Here is a 24869-nt window from a genome sequence, read left to right as displayed (position 1 = left end):
CCCCAACGCCATTTTTGTAATGGTGGTTTGGGGTGCAAATTGGGCTAAGATGGGAGGCCATGATTTTTTAATTTTTATTTTTTGTTGGTGGTGGTATCGGGTTACGTACTTAGAGCACCGCATAATTTCAACCATAAATTTGCATGCAATTCACGTGCGTGATCGAACTATTTTTGAAAAAAATTCAACGCAAGGCCATGATTGACATGAGCTTGCCATAAAGCACCTATAAACCATATAGAAAATGAAGCTATGTTTTTTTAGTACCTTACGTAATTTTAGAGCAATTAATTATTAGCACAACAAAAAATGTTTTACCTATAATATCTAAGTAAGAGCATCTTATGCTCAAATCTGGAAAAATTGGATATTAACCCTACAAAAAAGAAAAAAAAATTAAGGTCCTTCTTAAAGGAATTTACAAAATAGTAATTCCATTATTAGAAAAGCACAACACCTAAAATTGAATACTAACGGGAGTCCCCTTCATATATATTGTACTCTGAACCATGTTTTGACTTTAAGATGAATGCTTGAAACCAAAATGTTAGTGGTCACTACTATTCCAGTATTCCTGGCCAAACCACAACCAAGCAATCCATCTCAAAGTCATCCAAGTTTTTGGGCACATATGTATATATATAGCACTCAAGAAATTAAAATCAGTCATGCTTAGTACTAATGAAATGAAAATTTTGTTTGGGAGATAAAAAATAGTAAGACAGAAAGGGACATTTCACTGATGAAAACAAAATCAAGAAAAAGAAGGTTGTCCACTTGTCCTTGCTGGTAGATAGGACTGAATAACATTTTCATAACAAACATCATGATATGTATTGAATGCAAAAGTATTGACTTACCTATCAAACATATATATATATATCATGTAATTATGTGATGCAATGAACCTTGATTTTGATGGCCATTTAGTTGACAAGAAAAAAGAAGAGAAATTATCATTTTTAGTCTTATAATTATTTTGAGTTTGGAATGATTGTGAAGTTCTCAATCACCTTTAGTTTTAAAACAGAGCTTTGGATAAAAAGAGAAGAAACAGACAGACAGAGAATGACATTATTTAATTGTTCTATTGCTATAGTAGAAAAGAAAAATTAAGAAAGCTCAACACTCTCTCTCTTGCCAAACAAAAGTAGATGAAAATTGGGAAACTGATAAAATGAAAAAAGAAAAAGAAAAAAAGAAAAAAGAAATAGAAATACCATGTATGTGAAAATCTTTAAAGAATATACATGCATATGCTAGGTCATCCAGACATTATTTAGTGGTAGTCTGCTTTTCCACTTTGAAGATACTCTTCTTGGTGTGAGAAAAGTAACAGCACCCATGTAAGAAAACACTCCTCTTCCTGCATTATATTCAAGAACCACAAATCACAATTAGCCAATCATGAATATATGATATTATATCATTTAAATTTCAGATTCAAAAATTCTTTACAATTATTCAAATTAATTGATGCAGATTAACCACTCAATTAGAATCTGAACTCCAAAATTTTAAGCTGAGTAAAGTGGATTTAATTTTTGAATGCTCAAAGAAACTATTGACTAATACCTATTTAAAACATATATATATATATATATATAACCAATGTCACAATGTGTAGTTGGGTAGTTATATAATCATTCACACATATACTAGATGTTGCATATTTATCCGGAGTGATTCACAGCTTTGCTGAACTATAATTCCACAATGATAACTGATTTCACTTTTTGGTATCAGTGAACACACTAGCCTTCAATTCCTAGTTATGGTTAAAATAAAGAATTGTAATTGAACTTGGCACTCAGGCTACTTTCCATGCTTGAAACATAATCAATTATCAATTCTGGACCAGTATACCAATGGTTGATGTAACTACAACATTAGAAACATGCTTCTTCTTTTTTTCAAGTTTCACTTACTCATATAATATTTGATTAATCCAACAATCTGACTAGATAGAGCTAAATGAAGGTGTGAAAAATATATATATTCTTGGCCAAATTATCCAAATTACAATTTTCCAGAGATTAAACATACCTTCTGCCTTTGCTGCTGTTGCTACTGCTACTTCTGCTGCCACTATTTCCGGTGCTTCCACCCGGGCTGCTTCCTCCACCAGCTTCACTCTCACTTGAAAAGGAAAATCTTTTCAGCTTCCACCACTCTTTATCAACACCCTTTGGAGATTTTTCCGTAGCCTTATGATTCGGAGAAACTTTAGCACAAGGTTTTTTTCCTAAATTTTTTTTCTTCATTGATCCCAAAGAAACTGGAAAGACCATCTTAAGAAACAATCCCCTATGCTCAATGCTTCCACTTCTCATCATCTTTGCTTTCCATTCACTATTCTTAATTTCTTGCCTCTTGATCTGCACACTTTGGTTTACTAATCCATTTTCAAAAAATTTCTCTTCAAGCAAACACTCTTCTTGAGCTTCCATTTTACTGTGCTGAACAAGATCTCTCAAGGACAGCTCATAGGATGACTCAGGCATGTTCTTGACCATCTCCATAAGCTCCCACTGACCTCTGGCTATTTCTTGATCTCTTGAGTTTGGAGATAGAGCGCGGTAACTGTTGTGTGGATGTCGCGGATGCAATGGACTTCTAGATGGACTTGTTGTCCACAGAGGCGGTGAACAAACACCGGATTCATCTTCCATACAATCAGGTCTAAACTGAACTCCCCCACCATTGGAATTCCTATAGTTGTCATAGTTTTTGGCTGTTTTTCGAGGTTTGGCACCAAAACTAGTAGCATCCCAACTGTCATAACTGTCATTTTTTTGTCTGGTTGGATTGAATGCATGGGCATGGTTGCTGGCTAGTTCAGTTGCTGGATTAAGCATAATTCCTTTCTTTGGAGGGAATTGAGAGAGGAAGAGAGGGGAAAGGGAATGGTTAAGGGGGGTATGAGGAGCTAGCTAGAGAGGTGGGTGTGGGGGCAATGTCATTAATGACTCTTTGGTCCATTGTCACTTTCTTTTAACAAAGTTGTAATGGTGTCTGATTTAGGACCTTAGGCTAATAAAAAAGTCTAGGGTTTCTAGATTGGTGGAAGTGGGGCCATCTTAATCACAATTAAATTTTTTTAATTTTCTTTTTCTATGAAGGGTAATAGTGGTTTGTCCCTATTCAACAATAGACTTGGTTATTGTTTATCATGCATGATTGGATTAAGTCAGTTTCTTGAATAAGAGAACCTAAATCAATATTGTTGGTTGCTAGACCTTGAATCAATTCAGCAATCCATTTGTATAAATATATATATATAGCTAGACCTTGAATCAATTCAGCAATCCATTTGTATAAATATATATATATTTATACAAATGGATTGCTGAATTGATTCAAGGTCTAGCAACCAACAATATTATAAAAATTCAAATTTATAGTTCATGTTAAGAAATTACTAAAACACATGCTAAAATTTTGAATAGGGAACCACCAAGCAAGACAAAGGGAGATTAACTTAACATATACCTTGTGTCACTATATTTATACAAATGGATTGCTGAATTGATTCAAGGTCTAGCAACCAACAATATTATATAAATTCAAATTTATAGTTCATCTTAAGAAATTACTAAAACACATGCTAAAATTTTGAATAGGGAACCACCAAGCAAGACAAAGGTAGATTAACATATACCTTGTGTCACCTTGTGTTTAGTTGCATTGGAAAATTGAGATTCTAAGTTGCATGATTTAATTGTGTGAGATGAAGATAGGGATAGATTTAAGTTCCAAAAAATAAATAAATAAATAAAAAATATTAAAAAAAAAAGAGAGATGGGGATAGATTTCTGTTCTCTGCCAAGAAAAGATTCTACCAGTACAAAAATAATTGAAGGGAAAAGCACAAACAAATAATAGAAAGACAACTACACAAAACATAAATGGTTTGTTTTGTTCTGCTAAAGCTATAAAGCTATAAAGCTATATTTTTCGTTTCCATTTTTTTCTGCTTTTGTTCTTTTCTTGGTAGATAAAGCCATAAAGCTCGTTGGGTCTAAAAAAGTAATAGGAAAGTGATATGGCCTTTATCTTAAATTCAAACCTAAACAAGGTTAAAAATTAATCATTTTTTTCTTCCTTCACTTCAACTTCACACAAGAAATTAACACCTAATCAAATAATTTCTACCACCCCATTTGATTGCTGAGTGGAAATAAGAAAAGCAAAATTTCAAAGGAAAGATATTTTTTTTTATTATAATTAGACTTTTCTTATCTTTTCCTCCTACCACTAGGTGACTTGAAGGACCTAGAGAATTTTGATATAAAATACAATTAAATATAAAAAAATTAGCTTTTTTCATCCAATTGATGTAGCTCCCATTTGATTCATTATACATTGTGCATGGATGCTGAAAAAGATGTGACTTAATAATTGACAAATGGTAAGATTTGAACTTAACCTTTTAACATTATTTGCACGAATTGAATTCCAATTCTATAATAATACTTTCACAATTCCACTTTTTGTTTCAAAAGAGCCCTCTTTTTCTCTCGCACTACTTGCAACGGACGAAATGCAGTCCTTGCACATTATTTAAAGTATTAAGAGAAAAGAGGAGTGAGTTTCAATGATGGTGCAATTCTCTTTGATGAATTTAAAGTAGATTCTGAAAAAAAAATAAAAAAATAAAAAAAAAGAAGAAGAAGAAGAAGAAGAAGAAGAAGAAGAAGAAAAGAAAAGAAATTGTCTTGATGAAGTAGTCCTATGATGGGATACAGCTTATCAAATGAATGGGACTAGATAGTTATCTAGTCATAGACTCATCTAACTCGTTTTTAAGTATTCATTTTTTTTCTCATTCAAATTTAATGTGGAACAAGACTACTCTATCACATAGACATTACAAGAATTTAAGAATGTCAGTTTAATTCATTTAGCGGGTATGAATTGCTATTGAAATATGATTCGAGTGCTTTGTTTGGAACCAAATTATTTTGGGATTTGGAATTGGTAAGAGAAAATGAATGTGATTGTATCTGAAATGAAATTTCATTTATGTGTTTGGAATAAGCCGGAATTTAATTATAAATGATTTTTTTTTTTACCATTTTATCCTTATTAATTAAAATTGCAATCTTATGTTGCGCTAAAATGAATGCCAATTTGGTAAAGTAACAAAATCTCAACTAATCTAATTTACAAATCCAATCAAATTCCACCATATTTCATGGGATTTCAAATCCGATGAAATCCAGCTCAATTTTCATTTTTTATTTTATTTCAAACACTAGAAAATTCTTAAATGTGGTATCAGAGCCAACATGGACCATACTGCATAAATTTAATCTATTTCAAATAAAAATATATTGCGATTTACGTACAATATATGCTTGAGATGGTGAAAGAAACTATATATGGTTATTAAGAAATTATATATATATATGTCCACTTATGTAGTGTGTTTGAAAGAAATTTTCTGTATCACGTAAGTAAACTGATATGTGTATACACAATTGGATAAATTGCTGAAAAAGTTGTACATAAAAGTGATAATCAAATTCTTACCACTAGATTGGAACAAGGCCACATCTTTTACAAAGTTATATACTGAAACTGCGACGCACACAATTCATCTGTTTAAGACAATTTGAAAAAGCTATAGTGGGTAAACTTACACTACATATGTGGGTACTTTGTGTCTTACGTTTAAGTATATATTTGATGTAAATGATATATGTCCATATACATCTTGTTATACTATCAATTTGGTTTGGGTGTCCATGCATGTAATGTTAGGTAGTAATGCGTATGTAACGCAATTGTAATTTCTTTGGTCTAACATTAACTTCTTCGATGTTGTAAGTAAAACAGTACCACCCCATACAACATACAATTGCATGTTTTAATATGTTATCGTCACAGCAAAATATTTTATATATTTGGTGACATACATGGTATAATTAATGATTAATGTAATGACTTGATCATTTTCTTCCTTTTATTTTTCCTCAAATTTTATGAATAAATTTTTTCCGTTGTCTTTTCTATTTTGTGTTTGGTTTCTCGTCATTTAGTGTCGTCTCGAGTGCTTATAAATGGTTTCTGAGACTCTTTCCTTTGTATTGACAACTTCCTTTAAGGACCGAGTCATTTCCACATTTTTCCTTTTTTGACACTATTCACTTTTCGTCATTTTTCCTATTTTGTCTCTTTCCCCGTTTGTCACTTTTTGGCACAACCTTACTTTTTGTGCTCGGAGTTAGTTCTTGACTTCACATATCTTCATTCTATGTGGTTTCCATTAAATACGTATCTTACTTTTGTAGAAAAGTACTTTGTTTGCTCCCGGTATCCATAGAGGCATGGATGCATAATTCTTCAGAAATATTTCCTTTTCTTGAGGTATTTTTCATAAATATCTTTTGAAGATATTTTATTTCAGGGGTTTTTAAGAAAATATTTTTTGAAGATATTTTCATTCTGGGTCATTAGTGCAGTTAATCCTTTTTGGAGGGGCCCTTGTGCAATTAATGAAAGTTATTGTAAAAATGTCTCGTTTTGAGCCTGGATCCTCGTATGGGATTCATTTTCACTTTTCGTCGAGTCGTGGACTCTTAGAATTTCCTTTTGGTCGTTTTTCTCCAATTTCAGGGTTTTTAGCCCCAATTGCTATTGAACTTGTTCGGGGCATATCTTTCTGCTCGGAACTTAGTTTTTGACGCCGTTTCTTCCGTTATTCATATTTTATCATTTTGGTCCTTTTTCATTCATGGAGTTTTGCCGTTTGAGCGTGTCTGCTCAAATTCCACTTTTCTGGACCGGGCGGGGCCCTTTTGGGGCACTTTTAGGGTTTTGCTATAAATAGAATGTCTTAAAGTGAAAAATCATTTTTGCATCTTCTTTCTCCCTCTTTGGCCGGCAGCCATGGAAGCCCATGGGGCTGCCACCTTTTCTCTCTTCTTTTGAGCTCATTCCTTTTGTTAAAAAGTCGTAATGCCTTTGTGTTTTGTGTTTGTCTTGACGACGCGCATCTTTCTCCTTTATTAGAATCTGTTTTTTGCCATTTTTTGAGTTCGGGTTTGAGGTCAAGTTAGAATTTTGGTATGTCTTCCTTGAGGTTTAATGATCACGGCGTTGTCTTCGACAAAACCCCGAAATATTGCCGGATTTGGAGCGGTTTCATTTTGGTGGCTTTTGAGATTTTCATCTTAAATTGAGGTAGGGGATGTCTTAGGTTTATTTAAATGTTGTATTGATGATTTTAGATACTTATACAACTTGTATGCATGCCTTAGTTCAAGTTCTAAAATTTAATTTAATTATTTTCTATGTTTAAGATTTAATTTTCATGATGATATGTAACTTAGAATTAAATTGTGGCATGCTAGAAATTTAGGCCTTGGTATGGTTGTTGACATATATTAAATTTGAATTATTTGAATAAGAATTGCAACTTTTATTTAATTTTTATTTTTTGTGAAAGATTAATTCATATAGTTGTATTAAAGTAGGCTTTGGCATGTTCTCTAACCTATGTTAATTTGAAAGTATTTGGATGAATTTAAAAATCTAGAGATTTTAATAAAAAGAATTAATTAAAATCTATTTAATGGTCCCATTGGCTTAATTAAGTTGTTAACTTGATTATTGTAATGACCATGCTATGTTGTTTAACATATATTGATTAGGGATTATTTGGTGGAGATTTGAAACCTAGGGAAATTAATTAGTTTATTTAATTAATTTTTGTTTCTATTGCATTAATATATAATCATGTATTTGACATTGGTTGTATATTTAAATCATGATTTTGGACTTGTATTAGATTTATGAGTATATGTTTTCAATATTGAATGAGATTACCATAACGTGTAACGAATCGTACACTGAAGATTCGACATTTGTCATGTCATAGTAGTTGTGGACTTAGAGCATGTATTGTATGTGTTTTCAAATTCGATTGTGCATAGTGGATAGTTAATTATCTTGTATATACATGTTGATATATACGTTGTGGCACAACTTGTTGATTTTGAAAACTTGGGGATATCGTTGTTTGACTATGGTTAGGACATAGTTCTAGTACAGGGGATTGTCCTCCTACAGTTTAGTGTGCACATAGGGAGGTTACCCATGTGCTAGTAACCCTAAAGTAACTATGGTATCGGTCTGATCCGGCGTGATGTCCAAGTATCCACCTTGTTTAATTTCGCATTTCATTTCAAGTTGATAACTAGATGATATCGTAACTTATTATTCCTTAATAGATTTCCCATTTTGAGTTTCAAGATGTTAACTTTGAGAAATCATGCTTTATGCGTTGTATTGGAAGTTCCAATGTTGGTTAAATTGCATCGATATTGTGATTTGTGTTTTGATGTTCAAATGTAGCTTAGGATGCTCCCTGAGTCTCATCTTGACATAGACGTTAGGAGGCATGAGCCCCTTTGACTTGTTTCACCTTAAGGTGATAATTTTGTAAAATGTTAGGTCTATGTATGCTCATTTCTTACGAGTAGCTTTATGTTACTCACCCCGAAGTTACTAGGGACATTTTTCAAGTATGAAGACTTGGTTTGTGATGCTCATCATTCCTTGGATGACTTGTAACTTTTAAATTTATATTTCATGCAAATATTAGCATGAAATGCCATTTTTGTAGCCTCATGTATCAAAACTTGTATCCTTGATTTCATGTATCTAATGTGTACATAAGCACACCTTTTGTAATATATTTGACATGTATAAGATGAGGCCGGAGGCCAATGACATGTATCTTGTATTCTATGCACTTTCATTTTCAAGGTTCATTATGGAAATAATGAAAAATGTTAAGTCTTTACTTCACCATGCTTGCATCGGGTGTGGGAGTTCCATTCTTTTTCTTTAATAGGGTCTCTATGATCATGTATGAGTTGTGGCCAAGGGCCAAACACCATTTTGTTATAGGTTTTGCTTTTTTGTTTCATTTATTACGTTTTAAGGCATTTTTGGCCGTTAAGAGGTCATATTTTGCATTGGGGTTATTTTGAAGCCGTGGACCATTGGGACACGTCTTAAATGTCTTTTTACATTTGCATGTATGTCTACATTTTACAAAACTCTTAAGTTTCAACTTTGGAACTATTTTTGGGTGATTTTATGAATTTTTATGAAAAACTCATGCATTAGAGTTGATTTAAGCTTCCCTCTTGTTTTAGCATATTAAGGATGCGTAATTATGATCATGGAATGTTTTAAAACTTGTCTGAATCAAATGGGAAGCATGCATAGCTTTAGGATTGAGCCAAACACCTTCCCCATGGATTGCAGTAGTTTTTTCTACTACTACCAGGTCCATCGGTCGGTTGATAACAGCCATCAGCCGATTGATGACTACTCGAGACTAATTCTAGTAGGTTTGCAAATGACAAGTAGCATTTTGGCCGGCTAGTACTATACATCAGCTGGCTGATCCTCCCTAGAGCTCAGTTTCCTTTCAGCTTCTTGGACAACTTTTTAAAGTCAATTTCAGAGGGTCATATCTCCTTTGTTTCTGATCCAAATCAGGCCATTCTTAAGCCTAAACTCAAGATCTTGAAGTTAGCTTTCCAATGATACCAACCACACTCAAAAAATCCAACCATAGTGAGAGTTATACTAGTTTTAATGTGATAGGGTCGTGGTACCTCTTAATCGGAGGACGCCGTTTTGTCCTATTTTCATATCTCTTTCGCTCAGACTCCGAATCAAGCGATTCTTGAATCTAAATTTATTAATTTTTTGTTATATTTCCATTGGTGTGCTCGGTAGCACTCATTTCTAGGTGAAATGACTATTTTACCATTCGTTTCCTTGTTGCTTCCGTTGAGTCTCGAGACTCCTCAGGAAGCCACTTTTGTGTCTTAGGGATAATGTACATCTCTAGAGGCCATGTTTCTTTTTAGCTTCTGCATTTTGGATCCTTTTTGGGTCATCACAAGACACGCTGGGTTTGTTAAAATCCAGGGTCATTACAATTAATTTAATGTCTCATATATGCGTATATGAATTTCAAATTATACATGTTATTGAAATAATATATATAATTATGCAAGTGCATCATGTTATAATTGTTGCATAATATGTTTATGAAAATGTTACTTCGATTCATTTAGAAAAATTGAATCACTTAACAATCCTAAGCACAAATATCATTGAGCTTGATTGGGTATTTAGTCATCAAAGTGGCACACTGAAGAAAATTTTAATAGTATTTAGGATTAGGGGCAAAATTGTTATTTTGCTAAAGTTAAAGGATTGTGTTGGCATTTAGTAGAAACAAGCAATGAACAAGCCCAAAGGAGGGTCATTGATTTTGTCCAACTAAGCGGATTGGAGTAATTAATGTGGAATACATAATTGATTGCTTATTACGCTTAAATGAGTATAAGTTGCTATTGTGTTTTCTAAAATTAATTAGTTTCAAAAGTGAAAATTATTTCACTAGTTAGAGACTAACATATAATAATTTTGGCCCAAAGGAAAGATTATTAAATCTTATTTTGATCTCATTCAGACCAGTTAATTGTTTTGAGGCATTATTTAATTAACTCTGGAAAGTTTAGTTGAACTTCCCATCAATTAAACTATAAATGTATGGCCTTAATTATTCTCAAAGTCAGTGGGAGAAAAATTCATCTTGTGTTAATTCTAAATGACAATTGTAACATTATTTTAGATGAGATTAAACAATTTGTCTAAAACATTCAAGATGATGGTGTTGGCGAAGCCGCTTTATAGACATTAAGTGTTTTTTTTTTTTTTTTTTTTAATGATAAATATGAGCTTAATGTGAGGTGCGTTTGACGAGCCCCTTTCTAAGTGTTTAGAAAACTGGCTTTTTAATATGAGAGGTCGCTTCGCAAGGTCAAAATATGATTGTGGTTTCGAAAGCTTAGAAATTCAAATTTACATTTATAAAACCACTACTACAACTAATGAAGTATAGCAAGTAGGGATCGTCTGCAAGAATTATATGTGTTGGAATTTAACTTCGACTCTAATGTACCAAATGATTGCAAAGGAGGGTTAGTTGATTGATTACTCTAGAAAATAATTAATTAAAATGCAATTAAAGTAAACAAAGTTGAGATAGGGATTTAAGATATGAGAAGTGAGGTCTTGGGGTCCATTGGAATTGCCACCAAGCTTGTTTACCAAACCACACACTTTCAACTAATTTGGGAAAAACCTTCTTGTGAACAAAATGCGCCTATCAATAGCAATATTAAGCATGGACCATCAAATTCATGTATGAATTGTCTACTTAATCGACAAACAAACTAAGTGTAGCACAACCCATCAATTCTAAGCATGACCCATCAAACTAGTCACAATTGTAGCACACATCAATCTAGAGAATCATGGAATTTGCAATAATAAGCCATGGAATATCAAATCAAGTAAAAATTGTCTACCTACCTACAAGCATGAATTAAATTGTAGAACAACCCATCAAGCATAAGTACAATCCATCAAATTAATTGATAGACCCATCTAATAAAAACCATGTCTAGCCATCACTAGATTCTCAATCAACCACATATAGACATGCAATTAATATAAAAAAATTAGTGTAGAGATCAATTCCCAAATAATCACACATAAGACAACATGTAATTATAGAGAGAATCAATATAAGGAATTAATCCATAGAGATCAAAGGAAAACCCAAGATTCATTAAATTCACAAGGCTAAAACACTAATCACAAGATATTATTATCCAAAAAGTATAAAAAAGATAGAGGTTTAGATTACAAACTTTGGGTTCATCCAAGCCCCAAGGAGAAGTCTAATCAATCATGGAGAAGGTGGGTGTGATCTTAGAACCCTCAAGGGCAATCCCCAAACATGGCTCCATCTTCTTCCTCTTTTTCTTTGTTGAATTCTAAAGAGAGAGAATGTGTAGATCTTGAGATGTGTTCTTGGAGCCTCCACTCTTCTCTTTTCTTCTAATCCTAATCTCTAACTTTTCTAGAGAAAGAAAATAAAATTACAATAAAATAAAATTGAAGACAAAAGATTCATTACAAAATGGTTCAATTCCCCTTTTATAAAAAGTCCTTGGAGTAGTGAACAAGTCAAAAAATAAGCCCTTAAAATATCTAATCCCGCAACTATGTGGTAGGTGGAGTCCAGGCGCGTGGGAATAAGACAGCTCGCTGCCAGCATATTTTTGATCGATCCAAAATATCTTCGATCGATCGAAGAACTCTTCGATCTATCCAAAAATTCTCGATCCATCCAAAAATTCAGCATTTTTGACATTTTTTCGGATTTTTTTGGAATCTTCTCGAAACTTTTGCTCGACTCTAAAAAGGTTGTAATGGACCATTTTTAGCCCGTTTAAACCTTACTGACCTAAAATAGACAAAAATACAAATAAGTACTAAAACAGGAAAATAAAGATAGAAGAATAGACTAAAATACCCTAACTTATGTGCTAAAATGCATCACATTTAAGCATTCATTACACCCCCAAACTTAGATATTGCTTGTCCCTAGCAAAATGAACTACAAGGAAAAGAAAGAAATAAATAACTAAGTAACTATAAATTGGAAAGCAATAAAAGGATAACCCCACTTTCATTGGGAACACGATTGCATTTAGCATATGCAACAAGCATTTTAAACCCCTAGGTTATCCCTAGCAGACGAGTGAAGTCTTGTGAGGGTTTCCAAAAATGATACCCATAAACATGGAGCTCTTTCTCACTTAAGAGGCACTAATATACAAAACAAACAATGGGAGAAAACTACCTCAAGTATGCAATTTTTCAACCCTTTCCAAGTAATCTCCCAAAATCTCAACATCAAGCAAACAAATATGGTCATCCACACATCAAGATAATGATCATGCAAATCAAAACAACTCTAGAATCCTTTTTAAGTGAACCAACATCAAATATGTTGTTATTTAAGCCAACTAAAGAAATGATCACATCCTTACCCTCAAACTAGCACACAAATCTAGTACCGATCATCAAAACAAAGAGTGGACCTTTTATTAATGTGAAGACCCTGGTTTTTAGGCCAGCGTGTCCTGTGATGAACCGAAGATTAACCCGATAACAGATCCGATATGCGGAAGTAAAAACAGAAAACAAGACTCTAAGAAGTCAAAATGACCTTCCATTAGGTCGTGGAACTCAATGAGAACTAACACGGAAGCAAAAGATCGAAAATATGACAAATAAGCCCCTAGGGGCAAAATAGTCATTTCTGAAAACTGCAGATTCGGGTGCCACCAAGCACACCGCTGGAAGGACAACGAAAACTAATCAAGATGGACTCAAAAATCGCATGATTCGGAGTCCGAACGAAGGAGAAACGGCATGACGAAGAAAAACGAACACTTAAAGCAAAAAGGGTAAACTGGTAATTATTCAGGAAGAACCAGGTGTAACTGAGAATACCGTTGGAAAGACAGCGAAAAATTAGTCAAGTTCAAAAAAAAATTCACTTGAATCGGAGTCCGGACGAAGGAGAAAAGCCCAAAAGAAGAATTGACGTCGTGGCGGCCCGACGAGGGGCCATGGCGCACACGGCGCCCATGCGCGAGCCCACCGGGGTGCATGCCGGCGCCCAAAGACATGGCTGGTGGCAGCCCTTGGCTGCTGCTACATTTTTTTTTTATCTGCCCAGAACTGAGGCTTGAAACGGAGGTCAAGACAAGTTTTTCTGGAAAAACACGAAGAAGAAACCCCCCCTAAAATCATGTTTTCTATTCAACCATGTCAAAAGAAGAAAATAAAACTGATGTGAAAGGTCCATAATGCCCCTAGATCAGAATATACAAAAAAAAATGCGAAATGAATTCACAAGGCTCAAAAACACAAACGATAAGGTTTTGCCCGGAAACGACCATACACGTAAATGTAACTTACCTATTTAGACGCACTACAATGGTCCATGGCTTAAAAATATAGCCGATACAAAATCCGACCCCCCAACGGGCAAAAAGGCAAAAATGGACTTGGAATGGAAAACATGGAATCCAAAAATGTAAAATGGAGTCAAATGACCATTTGGCCCTTGGTCACACTTCATACAAGATTAATAAGACCATATGAAAGAATGAAAATGGAATTCCCACACCCGATGTAACCATGGTGAAACAATGACTTGCGATTTTTCAAGGTTTTCATAATATTTCATGAAGTTAAAAAGTTGCATAGAATACAATATACATATCATTGGCCTCCGGCCTCATCTCATACATATCAAATACATTGAAAGGAGTGTACTTAAGTACACATTACATACATCGAATCAAACATATATATTTTGACATACAAGTCTACAAAATGACATTTCATGCTAACATTTGCATGAAATGGAAACTTGAAAGCTACTCGACATCCAAGGAATGTTAGGTTTCACGAACCAAGTCTTCGTACCTGAAATATGCCCCAGTATCGTAGGGGTGAGTAACATAAAGCTACTCGTAGGAGATGAGAATGCATCGACCTAGCATTTTATAAATTTATCACCTTAAGGTGAAACATGTTAAAGGGGCTCATGCCACCTAACGTCTATGTCCAAGTGAGACTCGGGGAGCATCCTAAGCTACCTTAGAGTCTAAGCAACAGGAATCATGATATACATACGTGTATGAAACGAATCATGGTTGGGATAATCTAAAGAACACGACAAGAAGAATGCTTGAGCATATATTAACATGAATTGCATTTTCAATACAATTGAACTAGGTTTAGAGTAATCCATACAACATAACAAAAGCATATTTGAATTCAAGTTAACAAGAATCACATTATCCATGCAATTCAATAACAAAAGAGCATGTTATACAATACAACAAGGTTTAAGTTCTCAAAGCCATCAACTTAGAATCTAAAGCACAAAATAACAGTAGTGGTTCATGCCACCTAACGTCTATGTTATAAAAGAATCAATAGGATCAATCCTAAGCTTTATTAGAACGTCAAAACACGATTTTCAATATCGATGCAATTTAACCAACATTGGAACTTCCAATACAACGCATAAAGCACAATTTCGCAAAGTTAACATCCTGTAACTTAAAATGGAATGACAAATAAGAAACAACAAGTTACAACATCATCTAGTTATCAACTTGAAAATGAAATGCGAAATCAAACAAAGTGGATACTCGGACGTCATGTCGGATCAGATCGGCAACATAGTTACTTTAGGGTTACTAGCCCATGGGTAACATCCCTATATGTGCACTAGACCATATAGAGGGACTATCCCCTTTACTAGAACCACGTCCTAGCCATAGTCAAACAATGACATCCCCAAGTTCCCAAAATCAACAAATTATGCAACAACGCATATATCAACAGGAATATGCAAGATAATTAACTATCTACTAAGCACAACCAAATTTGGAAACCAATACAATACATGCTCTAAATCCACAACTAATATGATATGATGAATGTCGAATTTTCAGTGTGCGATTCATTACACGCTATGCATGAAAGATGTTAAACACGAAGTGTGCAAATCATTACACAAGGCAACAACATATTCAATAAGGAAAACATATTATCACGAATACAAACATAACAACTATGTTATCCAATGTTCAAAACATAACCAAATGAATATACAATAAGTCTAAGTCCATGATTTGAATATAGAGACCACTTCTAAAACACAACTAGATCATGGAGCAAATTGAAAGAATTTAAATAGATAAACACAATTAAATTCTCTAGATTCCGATTCAATTTCAAATAACCTCAATTTAATACATGTTAAAGGATATGGCATGGTCATCACCTATATCCATTCTAAAACTCAATTAGGTTGTTGGAACAACAAGGTAGAACTTTAATTAAATCATGCTAATTTAATTACCAAGGTTCTAAAACAACTTCTAATTGTCCCAAATTAATATATACTAGTAAACAAGTCATGGCCAAGACAAATATCAAGTTAAAACCTTAATTAAGCTAATGGGACCACGAAATAGATTTTAATTCATTCTTTTAATTAAAATCTCTAGATTTTTCAAACTTAACCAAATGCTCTCAATTTAACATATCTTAGAGAACATGCCAATGACTAATGTAATATCACATTTCAAGCTTATTTCATGCAAGTTACACCTATGTAAATTAAACTTTCACTAAAGTTAAATATAAAATAAAGGTTGCAATTCTCATGCAATTAATCCCAATTTAATACATGTGAACAACTGTACCTAAGCTTAATTTTCTAGCATGCCACAATATAATCCCAAGTTGTATATCACCATCAGGATTAAATCTTAAACATGGGATTTAATTAAATAAAAGGTTTCAAAACCTAACTAAATATTCTAAATCAAATATATGTGAAGCTATATGGCATGTAAATCAAGAATATCAAGTCAGAATTTAAATAGAGTGAATAGTGCACTCGGGGCAAATTAATTAATCAAATTAATTAATAATTATTAATTTTCAAAACACCTCCAATCTCTTTCAAATTCAACTATGTTGGAGAGCATGCTAAGGCCTAATTTAATATGCTAACACATATTGATTTTAAGCTAGTTAAGACCATGTGAATTAATCTTTCACTTAAGATAAATATTAAATAAAATCTTTAATACTTCTTCAAATGTTCCAATTTTAATACATGACAATGAGCATATCAAGAGGCAATATAAAATCATGCTACATGTTTAAACCAAGTCATGAGCAACTGGAAAAATTAGATCCCGTACAAGAAAAATAAATAATAAAATCTCTAGATTTTATATTTAATCATGCAAACAAGTAGTATAAGCATCACAAGCATGATATATAACAAGAATTTAAACCTAAAATATCCCCTACCTCAATTTGAGATGAAAATCTCAAATGCCATCAAAATGGAATGGCTCCGAATCCGACGAAACTACTAGGTTTTGTCGGGGACAACGCCGTGAACATAACCCCCATGAAAGCCCCATTAGAATCATAACTTGACCTCAAAACCAAACTCAAGAAATGGTCAAAACTGAATTCTAATAAGGGGGAAAGGTAGAGCACGGCGAGGGGAACAACAAACGTTAAGGCCGAAGACTTTCTATCAAGGAAAAGTGAACCAAAAGAGGAGAGAGAAGATGGAAGCACCCCTTGGGCTGCCATGGGAGCTCCAGGTCGTGCATGAAGAGGGGAGAAGATGAAAAATGAAATATCTCACCCCCCTTTTATAGAAATCTCAAAAAGTGCCCTGAACGGGCCTCGCCCGGTCCGAAAAAGTAAAATTTGAGCAAACGCGCTCAAATGGAAAAACATTGTGAACAAAAAAGATTCAAAATGATAAAATATGAACAATGAAAGAAACGGAGTCAAAAAATGAGTCCTGATCAGAAAGTTATGCCCAAAACAAGTTTAGCAAAAATCGGGGCCAGAAACCCTAAAACTGGAAAACATCGACCAGGAGGAAATTCCAAGAGTACACAACTTGGTGAAATATGAAAATGAATCTTGTACAAGGATCCAGGCTCAAAACAAGACATTTTGCAATAACTTTTATTAATTGCACAATGGCCCCTCCAAAAAGTGAAAACTGCACTTATGACCCAGAATGAAAATATCTTCCAAAAATATTTTCTTAAAAACCATTGAAATAAAATATCTTCAAAAGATATTTATGAAAAACACCCCAAGAAATGAAATTAATTCCAAAGATTTATGCATCCATGCCCCTATGGGCACCGGGAGCAACCAGAGTACTTTCTTGCAAAAGTAAAGATACATATTTCGTGGAAACCACTCACGATAGGGATACGTGAAGTAAAAAACCAACTCCGAGCTTAAAAAGTGAGGTTGTGCCAAAAACTGACAAACGGAGATAAGACAAAATAGGGAAAAGGACGAAATAGCGCATAGTATCGAAAAACGAAAAATGTGAAAATGACTCGGTCCACAAAGGAAGTTGTTAATTCACATGAAAGAGTCTCAAAAACCAATTCCGAGCACTCGAGATGACATTAAGCGACACGAAACAGAGCTCAAAAAGGAAAATTAAACGAAAAAAATTCATTCGTAAAATTTCAGGAAAAAGGAAAGGAAGGCAAATGACCGGGTCGTTACAATTAAAGCTTTATTCATCTAGGTGCACTTATTCTTTTCACTCAATTTTCTTTTTTACTAACCTAAAGGATCAAAGATGGAAGCATGGTGCAATGTAGTGATCTATTAAGCTTTCTAGCGATCCATGAGGTCGAGCGTTTAGTCAACGACTCCCAAACTGGACGGCTTTAGGGCATTAAGCGTTTAAACACCCCTAAGGACTAACAAGCTCAAATCAATTAGGATATAAATCAAAACAATCTCCATCTAATCATTTTTCACTTCTCACCTTTCAGGAGAAGTTCTCACTTTTTTATTTGTTTTTTGTAAACTTACTCTTTTTTTTTTTTTTCAATTATTAACCTAGGGTTTGGGCTCTCCACCTTTCGGCATGAAAAATTCAGTACTTGATGAGGCTAGAATCCCGGCTACTCAATGAAAAGGGATTGTTATCCACTTTTGTCAAGATAAAAGCTTTCAATGCACTACTAGCTCAATTGGGATATAACCAATTCAATAGTTAACAAATCATGTACCCCACAAATGAATGCTAGTGTGTACCTGTGCTAGTGTAGAATCCTAGAGTGAATCTCAAAACAATCACAAGATCAAGATGATGTGGACCACAATTGCAAGCAAGATATCAATCTTTCAAAAAAATTACTCCTAAATGGCATCCACAAAGCATATAAAGAGTATTGGACTCTCAAGTCAATCAAATTTTAAATTCTAAGTATCATGATCCTCAAAAGATCAAAATCATAGCAAACATGAATCTCAAATCTCAATTATACATTTAAAGCTCAATTTAAATAGAATGTAACAAAGTCAATAGAATGCAACAAAGCCACCTTACCCCAAAACTTAAACCACACATTGTCCTCAATGTGCAATGAGAACAATGGAAAAGATGAACATAATATATTGTGGTGGAAAAGATATGAAACCCGGTAGTGATCCATTGGGAAATAGTGCACCCCCAAATTTGGAATCAACAACCTACTTGAATAACCACACTAGCAAACTCACATCAAATATCAAATGGGATAAGAAGTAAATGAAATGATACACTTTAAGGCAATATAGCACAATATAAAAGAGAGATATGAGATTAAGCCCAATAGAAAATATGAAAGTAGCATGACTACATATAAGGGCACAAATATGAAAGAAATTTTTGTATTTTTCATTTTATGAAAGCAAAAATATACAAAATGTAAGAAAATAAAAGAATAAAATGTATGAACAAAATACAAAAAGAAAAATAAAGAAGGTAAAATGCAATGAAAGAATATGTACATTGCAAAAAATGAAAAACAAAAAGTAAGAAAGGATGTAAAAACAAAATATTGAAAAATGAAAATAAAAACTCAGTTTTATTTTATTTTATTTTTTTTAGACATAACAAGTATGTACACACACAAAAAAAAATAAAAAAAATAAAACAAATAAACAGGCAAAGAATGAAAATGCAAGGAAATAAGGGATGCAAATTTTTTTTTTTTGAATAGTGCTCGATCGATCAAAATATTACTTTAATCAATTGAGCTGGGCCATGATTAATCGAAAACATGAACATTATTGCCCTAGGATAAAAACTTTCCGACGCAATTCCGATCGATCGAAATTATTTTCAATCGATTGAGATCATTTTCGATCGATCGAACTGCCTGGGCACAAATTGCTGAATTTCAAAAAAATTTCAAAGGCAGAAATTTTTCAAGGCCCCAAAATGCATGAATATGGTCTAAAACCCTGATTTTTGACAATAAAGTGCAATGGAACATATCTAGACGATGCAAGAAATAAAAAATAAAAAGAAATGTGGAAGGAATAGAGTTGTGAAACTCTACAAATGCTAGTGTTTAACATCTTTAGCAAAACGTTGGTTCGACTTACTAGTCGAACGTATTAAAAACTAGATATGAAACATCCTTATTGACTCTCTTTCCATTTTCTCATTTAATGCCTCACTTGCAACAATATACACATCTTCCAAAAGAATGACTGGAAAAAAAATTATGAAAAATGTAATTTGTTATTTCTCATCCACGGTCTTGAAAATAAAATCAATGATGAGCGGCCTTGCACTTGGCAAGGCAAAGTCTTTCAAAGACTCAATTGGATTAATAAGAATTGCACTCTCTTCAACCCTTTTTTTCTTCCTCAATAATCACCATCTCCTTACCTGCCAAGTTAGCTAAGGAGTCCATTAGAGAGTTTATTTCATTTTTAGAGCTTTCAAGGTCAATATCCCATAATTTTTATACATTTCAAAAAGGCATGTCTCAAGAGGGTATTTGGAGATAATAGAAGGAAGGCCCTCTTCAACAAGTTCCTCATCCTCCTCTCCTACCTCTATAGTGGTCATCGTCTCCTCCACTCTCTAAAGTAGTAATGGCCGAGATAAAATCTTGATCAAAATAAGGAAAGTCCTCATTAATCATGTTATGCTCTATTGGATTAGTGTAACAAGGGTCATTTTGTCCCACATCGGAATCGGATGGGAAAGAGATTGGGTATAAATGGGTGGGTATGCAGTCTTACCTAATAGTTCGAGCTTTTGGGTAAACGGGCAAGCGCTCACCCGTTACAGTTGGTATCAGAGCCAAACCCAGTCCTTGATCCGGTGCCACGCCAAGCACCCGGCCCGGAAGGCGTCCGGGTGAGTCCACCCGGGTAGGCAGGGTGGCCCAACCGCAACAAGGGCGTTGCGAGTTTGGGTGGGGGAGAATGTAACAAGGGTCATTTTGTCCCACATCGGAATCGGATAGGAAAGAGATTGGGTATAAATGGGTGGGTATGCAGTCTTACCTAATAGTTCGAGCTTTTGGGTAAATGGGCAAGCGCCCACCCGTTACAATTAGCCACCAACTCACTTGCCACTTCTTCCTCTATACAAGATAGAATGTTAGGTATTAGCTCACTTGTCTCATCCTCCCCACTCTCCTCATTCTCTTCTATATAAATTGAAGTTCTTGCCATTTTTTCATTTGCCTTTTCCTCCTCCTCTTGACGAGAAAGAATACTTGCAATTTACTTAACTTGAGCTTCAAGCTTGGCTAAGATTTGAGAATGAGAATTAATATCTTGAATTTGTGAATTAAGCCCATCAAGTAGAGCCAACACTATTACCCAAGAATTGACTCTAGAGGGGGGGTGAATAGAGTCAATGGCCAATTTTCGCAAATTATAGAATTACAATTTCTAATCAACAGTATAACCAATTATGCAATAAACAAGATATGAAAGTAATCAATTTAGCATAATTGCAAAAGAGATAAGGGAAGAGAGATTGCAAACAATAACACAGCAATTTTTGCGAGGTTCGGAAACTCCTACTCCTCGGCTCAAGATCCCTCTTGAGACTTCCCAAATTCCTTAGAGCTTCTCCTTAATGGTGGAGAGCAAACCTTTAATTGAAGCAAGACCTTGCTTCTCTTTCTTGCTAGGAGAACACCCTTCTCCTAGGCTTCCTTTTGGGTCACACCAACCCTTTACAGTATCCTTGCTAAGAGACCACCTCTCTTAGTTTTACATAGGCCACACCAGCCCTTATAATTTCTTTGCTAAGAGAAACTCTTCCTCCTAGGCTTACAGCAGATTTGTAGATAGAATTTGCAGTACAAGAAATCCTCTCAAGAACTGATACAAATCAAACCTCACAATAGAGTATATATGAAATCAAGTGAAGCTCAAACTCTAAGTATGAAATGTATGAGAGATGATGAGGAAAATACAGAATAAAAGCTCTGATGAAATACTAGAACAAAAGTTTAGCAAAGGCTCACTAAATGCTCTCTGAAGTTCACTCTGATTCAACTATGGAAGCTTGTATATGAGATAAAGATCGATGTCTGAACAGAGGGTCTATGAGTGAGTATAACCAGAATAAAAGCTCTGTATAATGGTAGAGCCAAAAGCTCTCTTTGATGCACTTGAATGAATGTTCTTGAATGCTCTCTCAAGTAGTATAATAGAGCAAAAACTCTATGAAGATTAAAACAAGAGCAAAAGCCCTGTTAATCTTTACTGGAATCTCTCAAGATAGAATAAGAGTGAAATGAGAGAGATGAAGAGAAGATTGAGAACAAAAGCTCTGATTGCAATGTGATTTAATGTCTCTTAAATGGTGTATATATTTGCAGACAAGCCCTCTGTATATATATAGAAATTCGTAGCTCAATATAGCTGTTAGAAGTGGTTAGAGGAAATAAATGCAGAAAAATTGCCGTTGTAATTCAAAACCCTCAAAGGAGCCGGCTCTTTGCAAAAGTGGAGGCGGCTCAATTTCAAATGGAGGCGGCTCCATTAGAAAAGTGGAGCAGGCTCTTTTTCTGAAAAGGAGACGGCTCAATGGAAAAGTGGAGCCTTCTCTAGATTTTTAGAGCCTTCTCTACTTTCGTAGAGCCTTCTCTACTTTTTGGTAGAGCCCTCTCTAGTTTTTCATTGAGCCTTCTCTACTTTCCTGAGCCGTCTCTAAATTTGTAGAGCCTTCTCTAGTCTTTGAGAGAGCTGGCTCTATTTCTTATAGAGGCTGCTCTTGCTTCATGAAGGCTGCTGCTAAATTGGACAGAAAAAAGTGCATGACTTCAAATAGACATAACTCAGTCCATAAAACTCCAAATGAGGTGAAATTTGAGTCTAAATTCATTTTATTGAAGTCAGCTATCTAAAGCCACCAGCCTTGCTCAAAAATTCCAACCATAGAAAAAGTTATGGCTGTTTAAGTGCAACCTGGTTAGAATTTTCGCAGAGCAGAATCAGGTATTTTGTGAAGCTCACATCTCAGTCATTTTTAATCCAATTTAGGTGAAATTTGAGTCTAAACTCAAGGGCTCGAAGTCAGCTTTCCAATGCCACTGGCCTTGTGTAAAAATTCCAACTACACAAATAGTTATAGCAGTTTTAGTGCAAGCTGGTCTGAAATTCTCTAGGCTGAAAATAGCTTCTTTTGAGATATTCATTTTTCTAGCACCTAGGACTTTGATGAATGATTCAATTTAGTTCAAGGCCTGTTTCTAGGAGTCTAGGGACATATGAAGATTTTAAATTTCAAGTGCATTATGTCCTAGAGTCATTTACCAAATTATGGCAATAAGGGCTTTAAAGATGAAATATAAAATTCAATGCCTTTTCCTTTTCTTTCTAGAGACCAAAATAAGTATTGTGATTAATGTGCATGGTCCTAGCATTTCTAGCTTAAGTTGAGTTCTTTCAAAGCTTATGCAAGCTTGAACTAACTCATTCTTAGCAAAGACTTCATATGTTAAATATATGTGTATTGAAGTTCAAAGTCTATTGCTAATGATGTAGGAGCATATGATGTATGATATGCATGGTCCTATAGAGATGAGCTTCAAATGAATTCAAAAATACTTTGACATTAAATCTTAAGCTCTCACCATCTTATCTACCCCTTTTCTTCATTCTTGACCATGATCGTTTAGGCTTGATGAAGACTTGTTTTCTTTCTTTGAAATGCTTGAATGATCTTTGAAGTTCGAGTTTTTCTTTGATTGAATATGCCTTTGATCTCTTGCAACTTTTAAGGCTTCCTTGAATCCATAGCTTGAGTATTTGTAATGCTTGGAATGGATCTTCTAGCTCAACATTGAGGATTGAATATTGATCAATTATATATCACTCAATTAAAACATTAGTACTTAAACATCATTAATGATTTGTAATCATCAAAACATAAGATTGACCTTTAGATAAAATCCTTAGGCCAACAAACACTTTTTCTTAAAACTCGGGTGAATAAGGTAATGGAGTGGTTCTTCATAAAATGGTGGGGGGAGGGTAATAGTCATAAGAAGGATTAAAAGAGTGATCAAGTCCATGATAAAATGATGCATGTTGAACATTGGACTCAATCTCATAAAGATTAAAATATGATGGAGGGGCATAAGGTGAAGGGAAGAAATTCCTCCCCAAACTTGGATCAAACAATTCCTCCATTCACAATTAAAATCTAAATACAAGAAAATATTGGCCTCCACACGGGCCGATGCTTGGACTTAAAATAAAGTAATGAAATTAGCCTTAACAAGGGCTATCACAAGCATGCAAAGAAGTGTACAATTAAAATACAAGAGTTCCAAGAATTTCTCACAACGGTTCTTAAGCAACTTCAAATTCTAGTGCTAGCTTTAAGCTCCAATGATTGCTTTAAGATCCAAAGTTTGCCTTTCTTGTAGTCAAGTACCTTATTGACAAATAATATCAAGAATGAGAAACAAATATACAATGGAAAATAAAATAAAAATAGAAGCAATCAAATGAACACTATTGTTTAATCTAATTCCAACAAAACCGTTAATCCCAAGCAACGGTGCCAAAACTTGGTGTGTCTCGTACCAAGTTGCAATGAAGTGTATAGTGTGGCCAAGTTTAAATTTAAAAATTGCCACTACCACTTCTAACTAAAAATATAGCTAGAGTGAGTAAGGATCATCCCAAGGGAAAGAAGGTGTATTTATGCTTGGAAATTAATGTCGGATTAGTAGGTCAAGTGATCAAAGATGGTTGGTGATTGATTAAGTAAACTAAAATGCAATTAAAAACAATGCTAGTAAATAGTAATCTATAAAATAGGGAAAACATATAGGAAAGAGGTCTTAGGGCTTAGAGTTTACCACTAAGTTTCACTTCATCAAACACTAGCAATTGTAAATTAATTGGGACATTTAAGTTGTAAAATGTGTGTGTGTGTGTGTGTCATTAATTGAAAACTAAGCATGGATGGCAAATAAGCATAGATTGTCTAGCCAATTTAATGAATAGCACAACCTATCAAATGAGACCAATGACCATTCAATTAAAACACAATTAGT

The 24869-nt window shown here is 34.2% G+C and overlaps 1 protein-coding gene across 1 annotated transcript; it reads right to left on the bottom strand.

Annotated features, from left to right (window-relative positions):
• Positions 1–1060: 1060 nt before the first annotated feature.
• On the bottom strand, positions 1061–2971 carry LOC132273636 (uncharacterized). Its single transcript, XM_059774622.1, has 2 exons — positions 2047–2971; positions 1061–1366 (listed from the first exon to the last, which is right to left on the bottom strand). The coding sequence occupies exons 1-2, from the start codon at positions 2856–2858 to the stop codon at positions 1276–1278; spliced, it is 903 nt and encodes a 300-aa protein (XP_059630605.1). The 5' UTR covers positions 2859–2971; the 3' UTR covers positions 1061–1275.
• Between the last annotated feature and the right edge of the window lie 21898 nt (positions 2972–24869).

This window comes from Cornus florida, unplaced genomic scaffold (assembly GCF_030987335.1).
Source record: "Cornus florida cultivar Cherokee Brave unplaced genomic scaffold, ASM3098733v1 CherokeeBrave_3.0.0_Hap2_Chr09, whole genome shotgun sequence".
Taxonomy (NCBI): Eukaryota; Viridiplantae; Streptophyta; class Magnoliopsida; order Cornales; family Cornaceae; genus Cornus; species Cornus florida.
Note: the sequence above shows the minus strand (reverse complement) of the source record. Positions and strands in the feature narration are given on the sequence as shown.

What these genes read in the sequence shown, in the direction of transcription:
- LOC132273636 (XM_059774622.1), bottom strand. Translation starts at nt 2,858, where the DNA reads ATGCTTAATCCAGCAACTGAACTAGCCAGCAACCATGCCCATGCATTC. An exon ending in AACAGCAGCAAAGGCAGAAG is followed by an intron (nt 1,367 to 2,046) that starts GTATGTTTAATC and finishes AATATAATGCAG; the next exon opens with GAAGAGGAGTGTTTTCTTAC.